General features: G+C 39.0%; 1 protein-coding gene across 9 annotated transcripts in view; it reads left to right on the forward strand.

Moving 5' to 3' along the window:
• DOCK10 (dedicator of cytokinesis 10) overlaps positions 1–25617 on the forward strand; it is a 262982-nt gene that overhangs the window by 150314 nt on the left and 87051 nt on the right. For 8 of the 9 annotated variants that reach the window (XM_073877933.1, XM_025890663.2, XM_073877920.1 and 5 more), the window contains exons 8-14: positions 9588–9771; positions 11069–11154; positions 11429–11512; positions 11635–11790; positions 19141–19362; positions 19544–19666; positions 21069–21151. In XM_073877933.1, the coding sequence (XP_073734034.1) occupies positions 9588–9771; positions 11069–11154; positions 11429–11512; positions 11635–11790; positions 19141–19362; positions 19544–19666; positions 21069–21151 (938 nt within the window). The remainder of the gene's footprint in view (positions 1–9587; positions 9772–11068; positions 11155–11428; positions 11513–11634; positions 11791–19140; positions 19363–19543; positions 19667–21068; positions 21152–25617) is intronic. The other variant, XM_073877950.1, reaches the window with a different exon arrangement.

Here is a 25617-nt window from a genome sequence, read left to right on the forward strand (position 1 = left end):
TGTAAGTGTTTATGGAGTACCTGATATGACCCAAGAACTGTTCTAGACCTTATGGATTCGGTAGAAAACAAGGCAGCCTCGATTTCTGCTTTCACAAAACTCACTTTCAATAAAGGAAGAAAAACAGAGAATAAGAAAAGAAAGAAATGAACAGAATGGAATCTGTTGGTGAAACCTGGAATAAAGGAAATAAATAGGGCTAGGGAAGGGAGAGGGACAAATGGTAAGGTCAGAAAGCAATGTTAATGCTCCAGAAGTGAGGAAAAATGTTTTAAAAGAAAAATTATTTGATCTGAAAACTAAAGAATGAGCAGGGCAGCAAGTGCAAAAGTCCTGAGGCAAGAGCAAGTTGGGTGTATTTAAGGAGAAGAGGAAGATGACCACCTATGTGGCTACAGTGCAGAGAGCCACTGAGCTAAAGGGTTCAGTAAGGTAATATATAAACCACAGAGTTCGCTATACTTCATAAATACTATCTTTATTATTGGGTAATAATGAGAGAGTAACTTTACAGTGTACATATGCATCATCTTCCTTCTGAGAGGAAGTTTCCTTCAAAGACAAGGATTACATCGATTCCCAAAGACTTAATTTCAAGAAACAAGACACAGTGCTTTTAACAGACAATGCTGTTATGCAAGCTCTTGGTCTTCAAACTATTGTTCATAGTATTCGATGTGACATGGACCACTGTGGCAAAGGGAAGCAGAAGAATTCCGTAGGCTTCATTTGGTCATCTTGCTTTCATTTATTCTTTTCACTCTGATGAGGTAAGTATCCTTATTCCTTCTTACATAAAAATGGAAGCAACCAAATGTTATAGCAAACTCTTCTTGAATTTCACAGAAAGATGCTGGCTCACTGAGCTTGGGGACTGTGCTTCTGGTCACAGGCCACTAGGAGCAGACCCTTCTCTTCTCACTAAGCCATAGGCATTCACATAGCTTGCTCAATAGCTGAGATTACAGGGACACTTGGATATGCAGATGCAAAATGGAGTTTTCTCCAGCCTCGTAAGCCTAGCCTTTTTCTGGATGGTTTATCTGTGAAAATCTGGAATTCCTCCAGAAAGTAATAATGCTGAACCTTAAAAGGAAAGAATTAATTAAGTGTTGCTGAGCACTGGGTTGGAAGTGAAAGATAATTGCATTTTAACACAGAAGCCAACTCTCCATATGGAAAGGGCAATAAGGGTCTTAATGGAGGGTAGAGATAGTTTTTTATTGTTGATCACAAAGGAAACTCTTTGGCTTTAGAAATAATCAAGTAAAACCTTAGCATTAGGTTAAAGATCAATGATTACATTTTCTAGACACTGAACTAAAAATTTTAAATATTTTCTTTTCCATTTCTTCCTTCAAAGCCTGCTCTAGCAAATGCATTATCATCTTTTAGGAAGTATCACTGTAGCCCAGGCTACATATCAAGCTTGCAGAGATACATATTAATATGACATTTTTTCTTCAAAGAATCCTATAACTCGGGGTTGAGCGCACACCTTTGTGCTCTAATGTGACCTTTCACTACAGGAACCTCTTCACCTTGTCTTAGGCTGTGCGTCAGTTTCTGCTTAAATGTTGCCTTGGAGCTGGAGAGTGTCTTCTAGGAGAAAATACAGCTTGGGGTTCACACAGATCAGCATTCAAGTCCTGGTTTCACCAGTTGCTATTGGAGGCTTTGAGTAAGTTACTCACGCTCTGAGCTCAGGTTCCTTATCGGTAAAAAGGAAAAAGGATCTGGGAGACAGTGTGCCTTCAGTTATTCTTCCCTAGTCTTGTAACCAAACTAACGTGATTTCACTCCCTGGTGAGTCACAGGTAGAAACACACCAGGTGAGTTGTCACAGAAAGGAAACTTTATTTGCAGCAAATACAGAAATCATGGGGAATAACTTCTAAAGCCTTGACTCCCCAGCAAGAATGAGTGGGTTTCCTTTACTTAAGGTTAGGATGAATATTTAGAAAGGTGAGCCTTGCCAATGTATGTAGAGGCAGGTATAAGGTCATACATGTGTCTTAAGGAAACATGCTTATACAGACAATGTATGTTATGTAAATGAGGTTTGTGCAGAGATTTTTAATATTACAATGAGGTAAAAGTAACTGTTGGTTACTCCGTGGGTCGCTCCACAATCCATCCACACAGGCAGGGGTGGGGGTCGAATTCAAACCGGTCTGGGCATTCTGGGCCCCAGAAGCTCTTCATATGGGCAGTTACTGCTTGAGGAGTAGTTTTGGTTTCCATCATGGGATGCTGTGCCCTTCAGGTCTTTTGCCTGAGTTAAGAGATAAGCCGGAAAGAAGAGCTTAAGGAAAAATGCGGGACAAAAGTCAATGGGCACAAGCAAGTAAGAAGTGAAGGTCAGATCTAGCTGGTGATAGTCTTTCCATTAAGTACAAAGGTCACAACTTTGAGAGATAGACATTCAACTGTGGAAAGGCCTTCCTAGAAAAATTCAATTCACCTTCCTGAAATTTCTACCTAAATATGTTTACTTATTCATTCATTTTTTATTCATTCATTCATTCATTCAACAAACTTATTTAGTCCCCGTGACATACTAGGAACTGTGCTCAGGCATCGGGAACTCATAACCAGAGAGGGACACAGGCTCATTCCTAACTATTACACAGTGTCACAAAAGCTATAAAGGACAACTTCTGTTGAACGTTCTAGGAGCACAGAACAGTGATGAACTCTTCTGGGTCAGCTAGCAGGATTCCCTAAGGTAGATTTTATACATTAAAGCACAAATGAATAATCCTACTTCATTTTCCAGGAGAGAGCCATTCAAATATTTGGGAACATTTATTATATCTTTTAAAGAGTTCAGCTCTCTACCCCCTCATTTCTATTCCTGTTTATCAAGACCTTGTAACCCTTTGAGGAGAAAGGACCTCCAGCTTCTTGAGATCACTTTGGGGAGATAGACATTTGGGTTACTTATCATCTTGTTTCTGGATCCTGGTTCTTACATATTTATTTATGGCTCTTTCTGACTTAGGAGGTCTTACAACTGGAAGGAGGATTCTCAATGAGATACTGCAAGTTTAGTCATTGCTCTCACAAACTCTCAGGTACAAAATGTCCCTGAAGACGAAACACATACACACAAAAACACAGAACAAATGAATAATAGAATGAGTCAGACCTATTTTGTTAAGAATCATTATCCATTTCCCTTAAATAAAACAGAAAAGAGGAACAAAGGCCTTACCTTATAAGTGATACCTACCATCTGGCATTCTAAGGAAGTCCAAGCTCCTAAGAGTCTTAGTAAACAAGCCATTTTCATTTGTTTCATTCAGACCCGATCTATATCATTGTGTTCTAAGAATAGCCCTTGGAATTCTTAGAAATATATTTCAAGGATGACATCAAGTAGAGAAAAACTCCTACCCACCCAGTAAATTTCTCAGAGGTTTTTAGTGATGTTTATGATTGGGAATTTTCTGGATCTTAGTTAAAAAGGAAAAAAATAACAGTAGTTTTCCACTTCATAATATCATCAAACAGTAACGTTAGATCTGTTTTATCCCCCATGCACTCCCAATCTGGAGCAGAACTTCCAGTTTTTGCTGCTTCTCTTTTGATATGATACAAAGAGATATTCCAGCCTGTATGATCCTATTTTGTTCCTTCAGCGTCTTACTCATTCACCTACTGGCCCATCCATCCACTCAAGGTTCTGCCACTATGGAAGAGAATGAATAGTCCAAGAATCCCATCTGTTAGGCTTTCTACCACAACATTAATAATGACCAGTGTCACTTGATCCAGGCTTAAATGGGATGGGGGGGGGGGGCAAACACTGCTTCTTTCATCCGAAAGTGCTGAATCTGCCACCTTGTGGATATGGGTTCCAAGACAATGGCCTTGGGGTGCCTGGGTGGCTCAGTCAGTTAAGCGTCCAATTCTTGGTTTCGGCTCAGGTCATGATCCCAGGGTCAAGAGATCAAGCCCCGTGTGGGGCTCTGCGCTCAGTGCAGAGTCTGCTTGAGATTCTCTCCCTCACCCTCCCCCTCTGTCCCTCCCCCAGCTCACAGGCACATGCTCTCTCTCTCTCTAGTAAATAAATAAATAAAATCTTAAAAAAAAAAAAAGACAATGGCCTCCTCTGCTTAACCAAAGTCTAGAAACTTGGATGCATTTGCAGACCAAGCAGCCCACCACATGAAGGAAGTAGGGCCAGGTGTGAGACACCAGGGAGCAGCTTGGACTGTGTAGATTTGCTCACCCACAGAAAGGGAGTCAAATTAGGAAGGAAAACAAAGGGTACTTGCCAAGGAAAACAAATCTAGAAACTACACATGACCTATAAACTTTCCATTAGCAAACTCTGGCTCTGCAGAATCTCCTTTCCAATGATAACAATTAAAACCAGAATGACACTTTCTTCATCTAATAGATTGTTTGATAGCAGTTGATGGAACGTGCATGATGATTGTCCCAGTTTATTAAAATAAAACTCACGGAGCTAGAGTGGCTTTCCCAAATCACAGAGCTGGTAAATAGCAAAATTAGGTTTGAAGTGGAGGGACATCCAAAATCATGGAAAGATGCCCAAGGAAATGAGCTGGTTATTATACATCAGGTAGGCATACATACATCCATTTATCCTGCGTATGCCACACGGACAGGAGAAACACTACAAAGATATGCTCACGTGTTGTTTTAATCAGTGAGTTTTCGGTGCAGGATTTATTTCAGCAAATATATGTTGAAAATTTTGCTGTGCAAAGCATTGTGGGAAAGCCAAATATGAATCAAATGCAGCTCCTGTCTTCAAAGAGTTCCCAGCCTGTGGGAGGATGCACAGCAAAAAACAAAACAAAACAAATATAGCACATGCAGATAAAATTAGTGACACATCTGAAACAATAGATTCTGCTAACATGCAAGAATAAAATTGCATTTATCACGGCATGAGGCTTTATTATATTATATATAGTCATATACATATATGTCATGTATGCTGTTATTTCTGCTTATTTGTTTACTGACACTCCATAACACTGGAATCTAAGATCAGTGAGGGCAGGTGTTTTACTTGAATTTTTTTTTAATGCTGTGTCGCTGGTGCATTTTTGTTGAATGAAATGAATAAATAAACATGCAGAGAATGGGAAGGATTCTATAAATGGCCTATAAATGGTCGCCACCAACCCCAGTAACCTGGATGTGACATTGTGTGTTTCTTTTTAAAACCCTTCTTTTGTTCCTGCAAAATTCTTTTTAAAACTCTTTTGTTCCTGCAAAATTTCTTTTAAAAACTCTTCTTTTACTCCTGCAAAATTCTGCAGAAGTTGCTCGTAACACATTGGAACAATTCGGCACAACGGAATATTTTGTTTAGGTTCCTTCCTTTGACATTTGGTTCTCCATTGGTTTTGGTGGCTCTGTTAGATTATCTATTCTGGAACCTTTCCAGAGGAATACTGCAGAAGCAGACCAGTGTGCTACTGCTCATGAGGTACATCGGATGGCGTTAGGACATATTCGCGGTTTCCTTTCTTTATGAAGCTGTGTAGGCGGACTGTGTTGGGCTTGAGTAGACAAAGTATTTGCATCTGCCACAAAGGACACTGTTTTCAGGGAAACAGGACAATTGGGGAGACAACAACAAAAAAAGATATGATTATTTCTTGATTACCACCGTAATGCCATAACAGTTGCATTTTGAGATTATTAAAATGTCCCATGGATTTTTCTATTTTTGTCCTTTCTTTTTTGTTATTTTATATGCCATTATCTTAGAGATCATGGAGAGTGAGATAGAAAACCACTTAGGCCATCATAATCTTCCCCAGCGTAAGCTTCCCTACACTGCAAGTAAGTAGTTCAATTTCACTCCAAATAGAAAAAGATGATTTGGTTTTTGAGAAGCTGCAAATGGAATATTTATTTCACTGATAAAAACCCCTTTTTGGAAAAACAAGGGCTTGTTAGACTTTGCTTGAATTTTTACATAATATTTTTGAAAACATTGTTGAAGTCAGCAACCATATTCAATTCCTTTGAAGTACAGAATGCCATTTAGAAAATCAAGTTTTGTCCATGTTTTGTCATGTTTTCTATCTAGAATTCTTTTAGTTCTTTGTCATCTGCATTTGAAAGCAGGTTGCAGCTCAATCCACTTTTAATTAATATAATTAATATAAACATTTTACATAGCTTTGCATCTCCCTGTCCACATTACTTACAGCATGAGATTAATTAAGCAAATTCTTTCATTTGTTTGTTTTCAAGACAACACTGAGACTTGTTTGCATTTTGCCATACTCAGATACTTAGCAATATTCTAGCCAAAGCTATGCCCTGAACTCTGAGCATTTTGAGTTCTTTCCTCTGTGTCTGTTTCTGTTCCTGTTGTTTTGTAAAGGAAAATTGTGTCTCTTTCTATACTTGCTCTCAGCCAAGTTGTCTTTGCCCTTAGACCCACTGTGTCAGTGCAGGATGCACATGGCTTTATGGACTTCCTTCGTCAGAACCCCTGAAGTGTGTGTCAGGGTGTGGGCAGGGAGTCCACCCACACCTCCTGCAGAGATCAGAGCTTCTAAGAATTTGTATTCATAAAGAAGCTGTCTAGATGTTTGCTTTTGCACACTCAACTTTGGGGCCATAGCTGCCTTTCTAGCAACACACTGTGTATACTACAGCCAAAATGGTCTCAAAATGCAGCTCTGGCCTTTTATTAGTCAAAATCCGCTGTCCTCTGCTCTCATAGAACCCAGAGGGTCTTAGGAGAATAGAGGTATTCTCATGTTGCGATAGGATTCCCGTTCTCAAGAAGAATTTTCATACCTTTATTGTATACCTCATCTTCAACACATTCACATATCTTCCAATTTCACATTTGTATGATTCACTGGTTAGTGCCTGTTCCCCTTTCTGGCAGGGCAGAGACTCTGTCTCTTTTGCCCAGCACAACACGTGAACAAGATAGACACCGTTTTATGAATGAATGCTGTCACTGCACTGAGCACTGAGGATAACCACCCAGCCTCTGCACTTCTCTAGCTCATAGGCTATTAAAAGAGCCAGCCAGCGAGCGAGAGTGAGTCATTACAAGGCAAAGAAATAATAATACTTGATGATAATACAAAAGCATGGATCGGAGCCAAGAGTTTGTCCTTGGAAGAATCTAGAAAACAGCAATTAAGTGAGAATCACTGCTAGTTTTTTAGCTAATTCTTTCTCTTAGAGTGCCTGAATTTTATTTTTTCTTGAGGGGTATGTGTTCCTCCTGTCTCTTCTCAGCACTGAGAGAATCCATGACATCCCAGACCATGACCATCCCTTTGATCTGGGATTGTGCCAGGGAGGGGGCAAGGAAGGAGAACCTGGGTCACCTCAGTGGGTGTTAGAGTACATAGAGGTCATTTCCTTTCTCTGCCACTTGCTACCTGTGGAATCCCAAACACATTTTAATTTATCTCCTCAAGCCTCATGTCATTATATGTTAAATGGAATAATACAATTTGCTTCACAGAGTTGTTATAGGATTAAGTGGAATAATGGCTGTGAATGCTCAGCATGGTACCTGGCTTCTAGATGACAAGTGTTTAGTAAGTGTCATATTTGTGGTAGTAATCATGATACTGTGGAAGCAGAAAAGAACAAGCTATTTTAGGATAGTCTCTGAGAACATCACAAAGAAGATATTAACGGGAGGATATTAAAAATTATTTTTTCTTGCCACCAAGAATAGCAGTCCCATTGTCAAAAATAATTTTATACTTTGATATTTAGCCACAATCTCACACTATAGCGATATTCTCATCTTACAGTTCTCCTATTTGTATTTTACTTGGTTATCGTAAGTACATAGGCTTCACTCAGTTATAATTGTGGGTGCCCAATGGCTTCCTAGCAGTATGGGTAAGAGTCGATTACTTGTATCAGAATTACCTGAGAGTGAATTAGAGATGGAATATAAAAGTGCCCTAATAATTTTCCCTTGTATTCCCTCCACTCTCAGTGGGTTTCTCCCATATTGGAACAGTTTGTTCATTTGACAGATTTCAACTTGGATGCCCCTTCCATGGAAGACCAGTCTGATGTAGCTACTCAGCCTCTGAGCCCTTTTTCACTCTGCACAGCACAGAATCTGTTTTCTAGTAGTTTTTTTTATTCCTTCAATCTTTTGTTCATTCACTGTTCCCTACAAATATCAGTTCCCTAAGAATAGGAACTGAACCTATTCCCTTATAAAAGGTGACTGTTTTGAACCCACTGGTCCTGAGCCCTTCTGTGAGACAGTGCAGGGCATAATGGTGAGAAGAACTGGCCTGGTCTTCCTAGAGGCAGCCATGAGGGAGAGATACATGTTGGTCAAAGCAAAGAAATGAAAATGAATAAGTATATAATTCCAAATTGCGGTAAGTGCCCTGGAAGACAAGAACCTTGTCTTAACTGAGGAACTGAGCAAGTATAACTTCAATTGAGATCTGAAGAGTGACTATGAGTCCCCCAAGTAGATGAAGGGCAAACATGGTGCTGATTGTGTGCAAGCACATGCTTTGGGGGAGGGGCTGCTTCAGGCTTGTGGCAGGAACACAGCTTGTGATGGGAGCACATTCACGAACGAGAGCAAAGCCTCATGGGTTCATCACAAAAGGCAAAGTAGAGATGTGAGGTTAAAGAAAAATCTGGAGGTTGGTGGAAAAGCCAAAGCCACAGAAAGGAATGGGGTGCCCTGCCATGTGATGCCATGTCCTTTAAAGCCATTGGAGCAGATGAGAGAGAAAGGAATCTGAGCCAGAGCCTCAGATAGCATTAGGTTAGCATTAGATGTCACCAAGATAAGGAAGAGCCAGTAGAGATGATTGAAAAGTGGTGGCCGGTGAAGAAGAAAGAAATCCAGAATTGAGTGTGGTAATGGAAATCAGACACAGACAGATTTCAAGAGGAGGAAGTGGCCACCATGTTAATTCTACTGAAAAGTCAAGGAAGATACAAAGAAGGAAATGTCCTTGGATAATACAGCAGCATAGAGTTTGTTGGTGACCATGACAAGTGCTGCCCTGGGGTGTGATGGGGCCAGAAGCCCAACTGGAATGAATAGTGGACAGAACACAGGATGAGAAAGTGAAGGTAGCCACTCAAATCAACTATCTAAAGAAGTTTAGAGTATATTCCCACAGGTACCTGAAGAAGAAATTTTTGAGCCACCATGCTCATCCAATCAACAAAAACCTAAATAAAATATCTATTCATACAAAAAGCCTTGAAAGAAACCAAATAAAACAATTCATACCCATCCAAATTTTTCTCTTGATCTTTATGTTACTCTCCCGTATGGAAACACTTTGGAAGGGCGACCCCATAAAAAATGTCTCTTGCTCTCTAAGACTTATTGTCTGATGTTTTTTCTTTCTTTCTTTCTTTCTTTGTTTCTTTCTTTCTTTCTTTCTTTCTTTCTTTCTTTCTTTCTTTCTTCCTTCCTTCCTTCCTTCCTTCCTTTCTTTCTTTTTCTCTTTCTTTCTTTCTTTCTTTCTTTCTTTCTCTTTCTTTCTTTCTTTCTTTCTTTTTCTTTCTTTCTTCTTTCTTTCTTTTTCTTTCTTTCTTTCTTTTTTATACCACAGAATAACAGACTAAGAAAATATGCCTTTGAATTGAAAATGAATGACCTAACTTATTTTGTGCTGGCGGCTGAAACAGAGTCAGATATGGATGAATGGATCCACACCCTCAACCGTATCCTGCAAATCAGTCCCGAGGGGCCCTCTCAGGGGAGGAGGAGCACGGAGCTTGCAGATCTGGGGCTAGGTGAGAGCACATGCACCAACTTCCCTTCCTTTGCAAAGTGTGATCTGTGCAGTGGATTGATTTAAACTGTTAGTAACTGTGGTAGTTGTCGGGTCTGGCTCATCCATCCCTGAGCTATTTGCTTAAATCTTGACTTTCACTGAATAGTGAAGGTCACCACACATAGGTATGATTTTGAGTTTACTGGCAATGATTTGAGGATGAAAGTCATTTGTCAGCAGTATTAAAATTGTACCCAGGTGTGATGGGAGGTTACCTTAGATGGGGTAGTTGCTTTTCATAGCCTTTCATTTAATTTAATTAATTAAGATAATATTATATAAAGACAAACATGCATTACTTCCTTTTAGTTGAAAGATACCTTGCAAAAAAAAAAAAAGAAAGAAAGAAAAGAAAGGAAGATATCTGTCATGTACGCCTTTTGGCCATACTGAGATCAGCTTATAAGTGAAAGTTCCATAAATTTTGCACAATATTCAAGATCTTTATAAGATAAAAAAATATTTGTTTTTCCCATCTTTATTACCTCTTAGGATTCTAATTCATTCTAGGCAAAGAGAAGAGAGCAAGAGGGAGGAAAGGACAGGTGATGAGAAAGGTAGAAAAACAGGTCTATAACCATGTCATAGACATGTGACATGTGAAAGACAAATACACCTTCAGAGTTGGTCATTCCTCCCAAAGGAAAACTATTTTAAGACCTTTTGCCCAGCACCATGGGACATCCAAAACCAGAGTCTCTAAATTCTAGTAGTCTGAATAATCATATGCTATCAAGTGAAAGAGGCATGTGGTCATGAGGAAGAAAACTGCGTTGACTTTAACGCAACTGCTATATACCACGGTAGGTGTTTTACACTCATGATTTACTTAATAATGATCAACGAGAACATTAATATTTATAGAATTTTTAAAGAGTTTAACTAACTGAAGCTAGAATGCAGGTTTGAAATTGATGGTCTGAGAGAATTATCAAAAATACATACACATATAAGAAAACTTTAGTACGCATTGATGAAGTAAGTCATGACAACCCCAAGTATAAAGGTAGTTTTAGAAGGGTCAAGAGTTTTTATGGGCTCAGGACGGTGTCATGGAAAGAATCCCAAAATGGCAATCAGGAGGTCTGATTTCCAGGCCCAGATCTTGCAGCAATATGGAGTCCTACAACCAGGGTCCAATGAAGGCATCTGCTCATCAATATCCACCCCGAATCCAGTTTTGATATGTCATAGCCTAGAGAAATGTGTGATTCATAAGCATTACTTTGTAACCTCTCTTCGTGTATCTTTCCAAGATTCGCTGGATAATTCTATAACTTGTGAATGCACACCAGAGGACACAGAGTCTTCAGAGAACAGCCTACACCCAGACTTCGCAAAAGTAATAACGCTGACATTTTGCTATGCAAATAAATTTGAATTACTTATTAGTTATTGCTTTCATAGAAAAGATGGAAATACTGTATTTTAAGATTTAGGCTAAGATAAACAAGACTTAAAAATAAAAGCATGTTTTGATAAGATTTGCTTTGTGTTAATGGAGGATATTAAAACAGCGATAATACTAAGGAGCAACTTCTGGGCCACGTGGATGGGGTTGGGCTGTAAGTACCTGGATACTTAGCTACTAAGAGCTAACACAGTTTTCTCTGTAGTACCTCACAGAAACTGAAGAGACTGTCAAAACAACTCGAAATATGGAGAGGCTCAATCTGTTCTCGCTGGATCCAGATATAGATGTAAGTCGGAATTCTTTCTAAGCAGACGTGAACTTGATCCACACAATTGTGGCTTATGATTTAGAATTCCTTTTTTTTTATAATGGGTATTTGTTGAGAAAGACTTTCAACATTTTTTTTAGACCTTGAAACTTCAGAAAAAGGACCTTTTAGAACCCGACTCTGTGATCAAACCGTTTGAAGAAAAAGCTGCCAAGAGAATCATGATCATTTGTAAAGCTCTCAACTTAAATCTTCAGGGATGTGTTATGGAGAATGAGAATGATCCAATAACGAATGTAAGTTTTCCTCTGTTACATCCTATGCGCGTCAGCCAACTTCACACCCCCCTCTGGCCAAAATCTTTTCTGTTGCTGATAATTCCAGGCGCTGAGTTCACACCCTCTGGTCTCCGAGGGAGTGCGAATGACAGCATTTTCCACGTTACAAAAGTGCACAAGTTCTGAAGTGGAATTGTGAATATATTGCCATAAAACTTTCCTCTTACCTTGAAGAAGCATCATCAAAGGGACTGTATTTTGGGGTCCTTTCCATTAAATCACACAGTGATTCACAGTTTCCTAAGATACTGTTTATATCTTTTTGGTGGTATTGAGATGGCTTTTAAATCAAGCTTCTTATTTTAGTATTTATATGTTTATTTGAATGTATATTAGAGAATAGTTTAAGTAAGCAAGTCGACTCTGTGATTTCATAGCTAATACTGCTTAAGACCAGGCTACATAGTGAATCCAGTAAAGTAATATTAGATAAGTATTAAGTAATAGTAGAGGTGGTACATGGAAATGGGAGGGAAAAAAAGGTGCTTCACTGATATTTGGGAACCACCACAGTGCTCATTAAATCAACACAAGATTCCTTTTCCTACTAAGTGAGCTGTCTTGAGAGTTTGTAAGAGTCCAGGGGACAGTTCTATACCAGTCATAGCTGGATCTGTGGGAAGGGGGCATTTTATGAGCATAAAAATTATCAAAAGTTGAACTATAAAGAAGAAAATAGGGTGCACCTGGGTGGCTCAGGCAGTTAAATGTCCGAACCTTGGTTTCAACTCCGGTCATGATCTCAGGGTCATGAGATTGAGCCCCGCATCAGGCTCCACACTCAGCACGGGGTCTTCTTGGGGAATCTCTCTTTCTCCCTCTGCCCCTGCCCCCACTCGGGCATGCACACTCTCTTCTCTCTCTTCCTCTCTCTTTCTCAAATAAATAAGTCTTTCAAAAGAAGAAGAAAATAAAAATCACACATAATCTGACCATCAGGAAAAATCAGTGTTGTTTATTGCCACATTCCCTTTCATTATTTTGTAATGCATTCCACTCTAACTTTTCATAAATCATCTCTTAATTGTCATCTTTCACCTTAAGGAAGAAAACTTATTTCTAGATCCATGATATAAGCCACATTTGCTTTTAGTAAGCTTTAGAAGACAGAACAGTAATAAGTTTTCTCTACAGACTGAGCACACACAATCCCGTGCACGTCTCTATGACATGGGAGACTTGTTCGTTGTGACAATGAGTGGCTGGCAAGAAGGATGGCAAGGTCCATCCTTCTTGTGATTTAAAATCTTGCCAGCAGATTTTCATACCTGCTGCCCTTGGGTCTGTAGGCACCACACCGATCCTCTAAGGCTCCTTTCCCCCGTGATAGCAGGATGATGGTACATGCTATGGACCTCAGATTTAGTGAGGAGAGAGAACCAAGGGACCTGTGCCTCTCTTGGGTCAGAATACTTGACCTTCCTCCCCGATGAGTTCTGCCATGCTGGGCAAGTGGCTTGCCCTCACCCTCCTCTTCTGTAAACAGGATAATAATAGCAATAACCATTTCAAATGCTTGTTGGGAGGATTAAATGAAGTAACATATGGAAAGAACTTAGATAATGCTTGGTGCGCAGGAAGCAGTGATTACATATTAACTGTTATTTCAATATGTGGGAAATGGCTTTGAAATTTTGAATACCATGTAGCCAACGTATTGGTATTTTCAGTGTTGCTTATGAGAATCTTGCTGACAAGTAAGCTAAAATCAAAAGGTGTCACCCGTAAGAATCTTCCCCCAGAATTAAACTTTCTCCTATTTTATAACTGTAATGGTGCACTAGGTGTGTGAGTAAATGTGATTGCATTGGAGGTCACGTTTATTCATTTCTCAGCCAGTTCTTAATCAGTGCGCCTCCTGGGAGCCAGACTTGTTCTAGGTATTGGGGGAACAGCGGGGAACATGATAACAAGCCCCCTGCCCTCTTAAAGATTGATTCTCTTTGGAAAGAACAAACAGTACATTAAAAAAAAAAAAGACACGTAAATTAACACAATAATCATGCTAGGTTCACAGTTCTTTCTTTTTTTAAAGATTTTATTTATTTATTTGAGAGAGAGAAAGAGAATGAGACAGAAAAAGCACATGAGAGGGGGGAGGGTCAGAGGGAGAAGCAGACTCCCTGCTGAGCAGGGAGCCCGATGCGGGACTCGATCCCCGGACTCCAGGATCATGACCTGAGCCAAAGGCGGTTGCCCAACCAACTGAGCCACCCAGGCGCCCTCTCCCTCTCTCTTAATAAAATCTGTGCCATCTTCTTTAAATAATTTTCATGTTGTTTTACTCCAACATGTGTCTTTTTCTCTTTTGGGTGTCCTTAAATATCATTCAAATATATGAGCTTAATTGTGGAATAGTGATCTCCTTGGAGGTATCATAACTAAATCGGTCAATTCTTTTTTAATTTTTTCCATGTGTTTGCTTTCTCTCAATAGTGTGAAAGCTTTGACTCTTTGGGATTTTAGCATTTATTTATTTATTTTTAAAGATTTTATTTATTTATTTGAGAGAGAGAGAGTGAGAGATAGAGAGCACGAGAGGGAAGAGGGTCGGAGGGAGAAGCAGACCCCCCGCTGAGCAGGGAGCCCGATGCGGGACTCGATCCCGGGACTCCAGGATCATGACCTGAGCCGAAGGCAGTCGCTTAACCAACTGAGCCACCCAGGCGCCCCTAGGTTCACAGTTCTTTAAAATGAATCAGTATGACAGATGTGATACAGAGCAACTGGGAGACAGGTTCTTCTGGGTGGGGTGCTCATAGGAGGCCTCTCTCAGGAGGTGACAGTTTACAGAGACCAAAAGGGTGAGAGAAGAAAGAGAAGAGAGAGAAAGTGGGACTACCTCAAAAACAACTAAGGCTTGGCAAGTTCGAGGAAGAGGAAGCAGGTACTGAGGGGAAGGGCAGACAAAAACGAGATGGGAGGAACTACAAAGTATGATCGTGTTAGGTGCAGGCTGCAGTGAAGAGTCTGGATTTATCCTGAGTGGAGGCTAGAGTGATTTAAAACACTTTCAAATGGTGTGGTTCGGTTTCTGTTTTTTAAAGATCCCATCAGGAAAAAAAAAATGGATTGGAGGAAACAAGAGTTGACCAGGGAGAGTAGGTAAGAGGCTACCACCAGAGTTCATTGCATGGTTTAGACTAGGACTGCCAAGGAAGAAGGAGAGAAATGGATGGATTTGACTGATCTTGGGTAAATTGAATGGACAGGTTTCTCTGATCCATTGGCTATACAGGATAAGGGGAAGGAATATTTCAAAGATGAGTCTCCAGCTTTTGCTTTGAACACTTCTATGCATGATGGTGCCATTTACTAAGAGGACAAGACTAGATGAAGAGCAGATTTGGGGGCTATTGGCCAAGAATTCCGTTATGGGTATGTTAAGCTGGATAGGCCTAGTAGATATCCAAACAGAGATGTCCATTGGGCAGATTCAAATACAAGTCTAGAATTCGAGGGGGTGGCCATGAATGAGACATAAACTTAGAAGTTTGGGCCAGATGGTGACCTGGAGGGACATATTTGGGAATTTCTGTATGCATAGAAAAAGCTCCAGAAAACAAATATTTAACAGATCACTAGAGGAGTAACCAAAGAGGTCTAAGAAGGAGTGGCCCTTGAAATAGAGATAAACAAGAAAAGAGTGGGTCCTAATGCCATGAGAGAAAGCATCACCTGTGTGGAATAGGCTGAGATGCTGAGAGAGACAGCAAGCCAGAAAAGAGCCCAGCAGCTATGGCCACATGGAGGATGCCGGGGGACTACAGCAGGAGAAATTTCCACTGGAGCGAAAGGGTTAGGAGGAGCGATCAGAACATACTTTCATTCAGGATTAAAGTTGAAAAAACAAAACAGAAAAACTAGAAACTTGCTTCTTGAAACTACTTGGAAATATCAGGAAAATATAACCCAAATCCTACCTGCCTTTAACCATCTTATTAAATAAAAATAATTTTTTTTGACTAGGCACAACCTTAAGTGTGATTAAAAAGTCCAGTTTAGTAACTGAAACTCGAAGATAATGGGCTTTTCTTTCCAGTGCCGGGCAAATGACTCCTTCCACATGGATTCCTTTTTTTGTACTAAAACTCATATTCAGAAGTTTAATATTTGTATTTTGGGCCAGTCTCGCCAAGCACGAGAACATGCCCAAGTTCAGAACCCAGCATCAGTATGCCCTTTTATGTCTGTAAATCCAGAGGGACAAGTTGATTTGAGGTGCTTTAAATGCCCATGTTGTTTTTAATTTATTTTAAAGTTGATACAAATGTTTTAAAAAATAGAAAATTACTTGGTAAAAATAATTTCATTGTGCTTATAAACAATAATACAAAAAACTAATAAAATAACTTCACCTAAACTCCACAATAATTTTTTATGTAATGGCATTGTCTTTAAAAACTTCTGTATATTATTCAGTGACACTCTTTTGTTAATGTAGCTGTTTTTAAACTCATCATTTTTAATTCTGTGGGCATATTTTTAAGTTAATCGAAATATTTCTCCAGGTTGCTGAAGAACCCGCTCCTGTATTTAATGAATGAGCTTCTAAAATGACTTCTTCAAAGAACTTTTCCGTGATGAGGAAACAATATTTGACAGCATATAATCTTTTAGTCAGTCCATTGAAAACCAAATTCAAGTTGATGGTTTTCTAGTATAAAATATTTCTTTGAAAATAGCAATTGATTCCAAAAATCTGAACAAATAAACCGGCTTCACAGCAGAGCTGCTTTAAAATCTTATGTTCTTGATTCTTTTAAGAAAATACAGAATTCTAAACATAAGAAGCCTATGACTTAATTTGTTAGGCTTTCAAGTGCCTGATTAAACAAATCCTTATTGAAAAACCAGTGATTCAAAAAGTAAGATTTGACATTTAAGTTGAAAAGGTGGATTGGAAGAAATAAATGAATCACCATATGAGCTTTAATTTCTGATGGATTATCAAAGTATGGTAATTTATTTCCATTCACCAAGCAGAATGAAAATCAAAATGCCCCAATTCACGAAAAATAATAGGATTTTTTTCCTTTGACCTTCAATGTGTTTTGAGCTCCTACCTCAGTTATTTTCATGTAATTTTTGCATTTTCAACTCTTGGCAGACAACCACTACTACAAACCAAAAGTTTTTCTAAACTAAATTAAGTTGGTAAAATATAAAACTTTCACTTTTTAATTGTCTTATTTTTTTAATAATTTATTGAATTTCATTTTATATGTGTAGTTTTGTTTCTAACAGTAAGGGAGCTGACAAGTACTGTTATTATTAAGGAATTACACTAATAACCTTGTTATAAACTAGCCATATTACTATGTTTCAAAACACATGAGATACCTATTAAACATTCAGTACAATCCCCAGCATGAGTGAGTCTGTACAATGATGAACATAATGTGATTTTTGTATATAACCTGCTTGTCCACAGAACACATGCTGGTAGGCATCTATTCAAAATTAAGTAGCATAAACAAAGTAAAAATGTTTTTTGTAAGCATATTCCATTTTTAGAAGCCTATAGGTAATTATATGTAATTACGTCTATTTTTGTGGTTATAATTATATGTGTATATATGTACATATGTATAATATGTATGCAATTACATGTGCATATATTTATTTATCTCAGTCCTTGTTTTATTTAATTTCTGTTGCATTTGATGGTTTTCTAGTTGAAAATTCCTTCTTTCTTGACTCTTTCTTCGGTTTCTATGATATTCTGGCTGCATGAAAATTGCCATGTGCTTTCTTTAAATCTCTCTCCACTCTCCAGTCTCCTTTATAAACTGCTTTTCTTTCTCCATCTCAATCCTTTGCATGCTGATATTTCCCAGGATGCCATTCTGATTCTCTTCTCTTTATCTCATGGTTTAGACAGGAGCCCACATATAAACCTCCCCAGCCCACCTTCCTTCACTGAGCTCAAAACTCGTATCTCCAACTGTGATTGGAATGTCCTATAGATGACTCTGCATGTACCACCCAGAACTCACCTCTGTATCTTTATCGTGTTATATCAGTGAGTGTCATTGACATCCCCTTAATTTGTTACATACCCAAACCTAGGACTTTTCTTTTATGCATCTGTGCCTCTGGGCACAATTTTCTCCAAGCACCCAGGACACCCAGTGGACCTCTGCGTCCTTTGGTTGTACCTCCTTAATGTCCCTCAAATGCATCTCCCACAAATGCATCCTTCAGTGTTCTTTATGTTCTTTCATGACTTTATGGCTTTGTACATGTCACTCAACCGACCATAGATGCCCCTTCTAACCGCATCTTTATCTAAGTTTTGCTTCTTTAAAAGTCAACCCAGGGATGCCTGGGTGGCTCAGTCGTTAAGCATCTGCCTTTGGCTCAGGTCATGATCCCAGAGTCCTGGGATCGAGTCAGCATCAGACTCCCTGCTCAGCGGAAAACCTGCTTCTCCCTCTTCCACTCCCCCTGCTTGTGTTCCCTCTCTTGCTGTGTCTCTCTCTGTCAAATAAATAAATAAAATCTTTTTTAAAAAATAAATAAATACATACATACATATTCATGTACAGATAGAGATAAAGAAATCACTGTAGATGTGAATGTTACATGTATGGACACATGCGTGTGCATGTGTGTGCACGTGTATGTGTGTGTACGTGTGTAGGTGTGTCCCAGTAACAATGAGCATAATGAGCACCGAGCTCTTCGTTTCTAAATGTCACCCTCACAGAAAGGAAGCAGGGCTATAGGGAGAAATGACTGGAGCATTGAAAGTATAAGATGAGCCTAGAACATCTTGTTAAGTAAAGAGGTGTCCCCCAAAATTATGGGGATCTACCAAAAAGACAAAAGAGCTACCTCTAGCCAAACTGGAACAATGTGAGCATCACTATAAATAATGATAGTAAGAGACTGAAATATGTTGAATAAAATAGTAGTAATCCATGAATCTATACTTGTATAAATAAATAAATAAGAAGGGAAAGCTCATCATTACAGCATTACAGTAGAATATCAATGAATAAATGTAGAAAGAATGATGGAACTAGAAAACCACCCTTAGTAGCCATCATAGTGGTGGTTGATTCCAGTGGGAGTTCCAGAGGGTAGGTTGGGTTTGGTGAGTATCAAGACATAGGGGTAATTTCCGAATATTTCTCCAAAACTGCTGATCACTTACCACTTGATATATATTATTGATATTAAAAATATTATATATAAATAGTAGTTGTTTATCTATTGTTTTCTAAAAAATACATACTAAAGGGTAAACTGCAGGTGTAATGATTTTATATCAGAACAAATGGTTCTTTCTTTTTCTTGCAGATTGAGCCCTTTTTTGTGAGTGTGGCACTTTATGACCTCAGAGACAGCAGGAAGATTTCTGCCGATTTCCACGTGGATCTAAATCACACTGCTGTCAGGCAAATGCTGTCAGGGGCTTCCGTGGCATTGGAAAATGGAAACATTGACACTGTCACTCCCAGACAATCAGAGGAACCTCACGTCAAAGGATTTCCAGAGGAATGGCTAAAATTTCCAAAGCAGGTTGCACTTTTGTTTACTTGTGATGACACCAAAAATGCTCGTTTCGTTGTTCTCACCAAAAGATGACATCAGTTTCTGAAATAAAAATTCCCTTAAAGCAGTCCCTTAAAAAAAATGGAATTTTGTAAATGCCTTCAATATGCTTCCTTAGATACTTATTAGCTGTTTTCTTTGTACATAGGCTATATTTTCTGTAAGCAATCCGCATTCTGAAGTTGTTTTGGTGGCCAAAATCGAAAAAGTACTGATGGGGAACATTGCAAGTGGTGCTGAACCTTATATTAAGAATCCGGACTCCAACAAGGTAGTGCATAATCTTTTCCATAAATAATTTCAATTGCTTTCAAGATATAAAATCACCCTGCCTTGATGAATTATCAAGCTTAGTACAATGGAGGTCTTGAAATAATCACTTTTTAGTGAAATGAATATCCATCAGGAAAATTTGAAAGTATATATTCTTAGTTTATGTTTCTGACTGACTTCTGATAATCTATTAGTAGAAATCAGTTGAAATATAGGCAAAGCTTTAACTCCAAGGATCAAAGTGTTAGCAATAATGAAAAGTTAGGATTAATCTGACTTAAAAACAAGTGAATACATAGTGTACTGATGATGAACTAAGTGAAAAAGTAAGATAGATAATTTTATATAAAATTATTCTAACACCTAAGTGAAGAAAGAGGAAATACTGAAATTTCTTTGAATGGTGGGACTACGGGAAATTTTTTCTTTTTTTTTAAACCTATTTTATTTTACTTCTTTAGAGAGAGAGAGGGCACATGAGGTGGGAGGAGTGGGAGGGGGAGAGAGGGAATCTTCAGCAGACCCCCGCTGAGCGTGGAGCCTGATGTAGGGCCTCGATCTCACTATCCAGAGATCATGACCTGATCCAGCCGAAATCAGGAGCCGGAGGTTTAACTGACTGAACCACCCAGGCGCCCCTCTTCCTTTTTTTCTATAACCATATTTTCTTTAATAATCAAATGTTACTGTTTAGTAGAAAGTAAATATTAAAAGTCTGTTTTTTTCACACAAAAGAAATACATTGGGGAAAGAATGCGTAACCATTGAATTTGAGCTTGTGTAACCATGGAGTGCAGTGTTAAGCATATTTATGAGATTCAGGGTTGGGCAAACTACAACATGTGAGCCAGATCCACCTGGCACTTGTTTCTGTGAATAAAGTTTTATTTACACAGTCACACTCATTCATTTATGGATTGTCTATGGCCACTTTCCTGCTAGAGAGGCAGAGAGGCAGAGTTGAGAAGCTGCGACATAGACCATGTGGTCCACAAAGCCCAGTATATTTACTGTGTGACCCTCTGCAGAACAAGTTTGCCAACCCCTGCCATCATGAATAAAAATATAAGACAGACTGTGAGTGCAAATTTGAAAACATTTTCCATTCAATGTTTTAAGGTCTTTCAAGTCTGAAAAAAAAGAGGGGGGGTAGTTAGCATTAGAAGACAAAGGTATTTTCTATATTTGAAATTTGCAGAGTGAAAATTCCAGAACACAATACAGTAGATCCAACACAGAGAATAGCATTTGGCTTTTTACCAGACAGAATCTGCAGGCCAGTGAGGCAGAATTTTGGAGTTTCAATGTAAGATAATCTGGAAAAGTTTGTATTAGCATTTTACTTGGACAATTTATAAAGAGGTGTTCTAAACATTATTTTTATGTGTTTTTCCCCTCAGTATGCACAAAAGATACTAAAATCCAACAGGCAGTTCTTCAGCAAGTTGGGAAAATACCGCATGCCCTTTGCTTGGGCGGTAAGGTAAGTTGACAACTACAGTCAACAGAAGAGTAGTGAATTTATAATTTGCATTGGAAGCTTCAGTTTGAACATCTCTTTGTTACCTGGTATACAAGCAGGGGGGAGGGGCCAAGGGAGAGAGAGAGAGAGAGAGAGAAGTAGACTCCTCGCTGAGGGCAGAGCCGGACATGGGGCTCAACCTTATGACCCTGAGATCATGACCTGAGCCGAAATCAAGAGGCAGAGTCTTAACCAACTGAGCCATGCAGGCAACCCCCAGTATTTTTAATATATCAACAGCTAGAAGAATATTACTGTAGTCATCTTCTTAAACACTCAGTGCTCCCCAGAAACATGTGTCTTACAAGACTATTTAGCAAGACAGCTTATCATAGATTGAAGCTATGACTTGAGTGCATGTGTGTGCATGACCAGATACGCTATGGTTTCTTGGTAGAATCGAAGTCATAACTTGTTTATTATGCATATTTGGTTCAATAAATGCTTAACCTTATATCAGTCCTGAGAGTTTGGCGTGCATAAAATTCAGATGGAAGCCCTGTGATTTCTTATGCAGCTGCATATTTTCTTCTATGTGCAGGGCACAGGCCTATATATGGATGTCCAGATGAAACCATCAATTTGATCATCTAAACTCTCTTTGATTTCGCTACTGATTAGCATAGCTAAAATATCAGTACCAGTTCACTCTCTGTTAGGAATGCTGAGTTATATGGACACTGAGGGTAGAATCATCCTCCTGGACATATAACCCCTGCATAAAGAGCAAGAATTGCTTTTTGGATCTGGTTAAAGATCAATTCCTATTGTCCTTCTCAATCTCTTTGCCTCCTTTTGTCTGTGGGAATTTCTTAAAAGAGGATTCCACATATGAGTGAAATCGTATGATAATTGTCTTTCTCTGATTGACTTATTTCGCTTAGCATAGTACCAACAGAGGATCATAGGGGAAGGGAGGGAAAAATAAAATAAGATGAAATCAGAGAGGGAAACAAACCATAAGAGACTCTTGACTATAGGAAACAGACTGAGGATTGCTGGAAGGGAGGGAGGTGGGGGGTTGGGATAACTGGGTGATGAACAGTAAGGAGGGCACATGATGTAATGAACACTGGGTGTTATATGCAACTGAAGAATTACTGAACTCTACTTCTGAAACTAATGATACACTATATATTAATTAACTGAGTCTAAATAAAATAAGATTTAAAAAGAGGAAAAGCCTGGCACAGACATAAGGAAGAAAGATCAGCAACATATAAAGCAAAAGAACTTTAAAAAGTTAGTGCTACAAAGTAAGACAGCCTCATAAGTATTCGTTTGAGTATTGGTAACATTGTCCCAGTGGCAGTAACTTTAAAATCCAGAGAGAAGACAGAATTTGTTACTTTTGCCATTTTTAGTTCTCCCAATACCCAAGGATGAGCATAACCAGAGTGAATCCACCAATATTTGTTATCATTTTGAGGTTGTTCCTTGAAGTTGGGGACAGGTGGATGGGAAGGGAAAGGGGGAAACGTGAGCAGACGTTCCAGGAATGAGTTTGCCCTAAGGCAGCCCTGTTATAAGGGAGAAAGAGACCAGACCCAGGAGTTGGACAGACATGGTCCAAATCAGGCCACTAGTTATGAATGGTAACTTAAGGCAAGTTTTCTCTCTGGGTCTCAGGGTCCCATCCACAGAACGAAGCTAACTGCACCCACCTCGTGGGCAATGGGTGCAATCTCAGATACAAAAGTACTTGGCATAAACTAGATCAACCATAACACTCTGTCTCTCTTGTGTCTCTCTCCCTGCAGGGACAGCTAATGCCCGCATCTAATGCATGGAACAGATAGTATTTGAATATACTGAACCCCTTATGTTGAATTTCATTGTTTTTATTTCTCATAAGCTTCCAGAGAAAAGATAACTAGTTCTACTTTGCTGGTCAAGTTTTCTCATATTGATAGGTATTCTCAGTTCCCCCAAGAAAACCCGTTGGGGCATGTAGAGGCAAGGTATCCCTTGGCAAGAGTGAAATATAGCATAATTACAATGGTGAACATATTTTCTCTTACAGGATCCAGAACTTTTGTGAGGTTTTAGAGGCAGGCATTTGAGAGCCAGAGCTGGTTTTGAAATCTCAATTCTACTTAGTAGCCAAGTGAACTTAAACAAGTACTCATAGTCTGCCCTTATTCCCTCAGTTGTTTTTTTTTCAAATGTACAAAAGAGGACTGATAGTACCTAATTTATTGTTGCAGGGATTAATGAGTACAGATATGTACCCAATAAAATACAGCCATGGTTAGAAGTCACTATTCTTATATGATTATTATTAAGTTACCTTTGGAGATAATATTTTCGGCAAGTTCCCCTTTCCGGTAAATTTGGGGCAGTGAAGAATAATGTGGGGAGAAGAAGAGAAAGAATTAGTCCTTACTGAGCTGTAAGGAGAAGTAACAACTGTACTGTGAAGTTGTCTAGTAAAATATGCTGAAAGAATGACAGATGAAGTTTCAAGGGAGACTGACAATATTACTGGCTATCAGAGTAATTATGTCTAGGACAGGAAAGCCAACAAAATCACAAGCTCATGCTACATTAATGCCTGATGAGTGGTTTGGTTGTAGGTTGGGAAACAGGAGACACCACCAATTTGTGTATATAAACATACGGCTTGCATATACATAAACCTCTCTGACATCTGAGAAAAAAATGGTTAGCAGCACAGTTCTAAAGATTTCATGTCAGACCTCTTGAAAACACTAATCACAAAAAATAAGTAAAAGATCCAGCCAAAGAAGATTTTAATTTCCTCTTCACAATGTGGAAATTGCTTCAAATGAATGGCGACTGAATCAGAGGAGGGCTCTTGGTCCCTCAAGCCGTTTTGATATAAACTAGCCTGCTGACATATTTCAGTCCTTTATTAGATATGCCGGTTGTCTGGCCAGGTTTTTTCCTGCTATATTTTCTAGATTGCAGTTTGCCTAATAATATAGCTTTGAGTGTACCCTAAAACATTTCGGCCCTTAAAATCAACTGCCACTAAAAAGCGTAGAATAGACAATTTAGCTTATGACCATATTTTTACCCAGATCCAACCCATCCCACCCACTGCTGCATGCACAGATGTTCATCACTGTGAACATTTTTTCTGAAATGAATTTGGTGTGTTTTCTTATTTTTGGCACCAGCTTTCCTGCCGTTTTACAGTTTAAAAAGAAAAGGTTATTCTTGGAGGAAGTAAAGAGAACATATTCAGATGGCTACAATGGGTATTTTACACTCTTTGATTTGGGAGAAAGTCGACCCTTACCAATGTGTCTTGTTAAAGGAAACTCTTTCCATGCATATTGCCCGCACAGTCATATGTGCCTAAATCCACACCAGGACTGATTTTTTTTTAATCCTTCTTACACGACATTCTGAATGGACCAGTGCACAACCCTGGATTTTCTTTAAAACTGAACAAAACTAAAAGAACAATTTCATTCTTATATCTATATTTAGAGAAGGCATACAGTGCAACAATTACTTTTATGTTTTATCTTGCATTAACCACAAAAAAATATGCTGTATTCTTTCTTTTTTTTTAAGATTTTATTTATTTGACAGAGAGAAAGACACACAGCGAGAGAGGGAACACAACAGGGGGAGGGGAAGAGGGAGAAGCAGGCTTCCCGCTGAGCAGGGAGCCCAATGCGGGGCTCAGTCCCAGGACTCTGAGATCATGACCTGAGCCGAAGGCAGATGCTTAACGACTGAGCCACCCAGGCACCCCTTGGCGTATTCTTTCTACGGGTCACAGCTATTCATGCTGCTTAAGAACGAGGCTCTTGGGGATACCTAAGCTGCTTTTCCTTCAGACTAAACCGTGCGTTTTCTTCAGTCATACCCCAAATGTCATGGTTTTGAGACCCTCACCCTATATACTATCATTGCCCAACTGTGGCAGCTGGAACGAAGCACAACATCCCAGCCATCCTGAAGCCATCTGTGTAAATGAATCAGTTCTCTGTTCTCTTGCCAGTGAGCATATTTATTGAGCAAGGCCAGTGTGTAAGGCTCTGTGAGCAGTATTTCTCCACGGTGCTGTGCTCTTCATTCTCTTTACAATGTGTCCAATGTAAGTGAGCTCTTTCTAGGACAGAGCTGTGGCTAAAAGCAGAGTTATACAACTCTCATCTATTGATACATTTATAGTGACTGGTTAATTAAAACACACACACACACACACATACACACGCACACACACTACTCAATCTCAGTTCAACCTCCTCCTGCGTTGTAAATACATCGTGTTGGTTTTAACATGTCCTGCACACAGAAGCCCTGTATAATATTTAAATAAAAATTATCTTCGAGTTAAGTATTTTCATTCTGCTTCCCCAGTGTTATTTGATACGGAAACTTTTTCCCCTTCCCTGACTATTTAACAGAGAAAAATGAGCAGAAAGATTGAAGCAGTCTAAAAATAT

The sequence above is a fragment of the Callorhinus ursinus genome, unplaced genomic scaffold (assembly GCF_003265705.2).
Source record: "Callorhinus ursinus isolate GAN/ISIS: 27379988/994484 unplaced genomic scaffold, GSC_fseal_2.0 scaffold2, whole genome shotgun sequence".
Classification (NCBI taxonomy): Eukaryota; Metazoa; Chordata; class Mammalia; order Carnivora; family Otariidae; genus Callorhinus; species Callorhinus ursinus.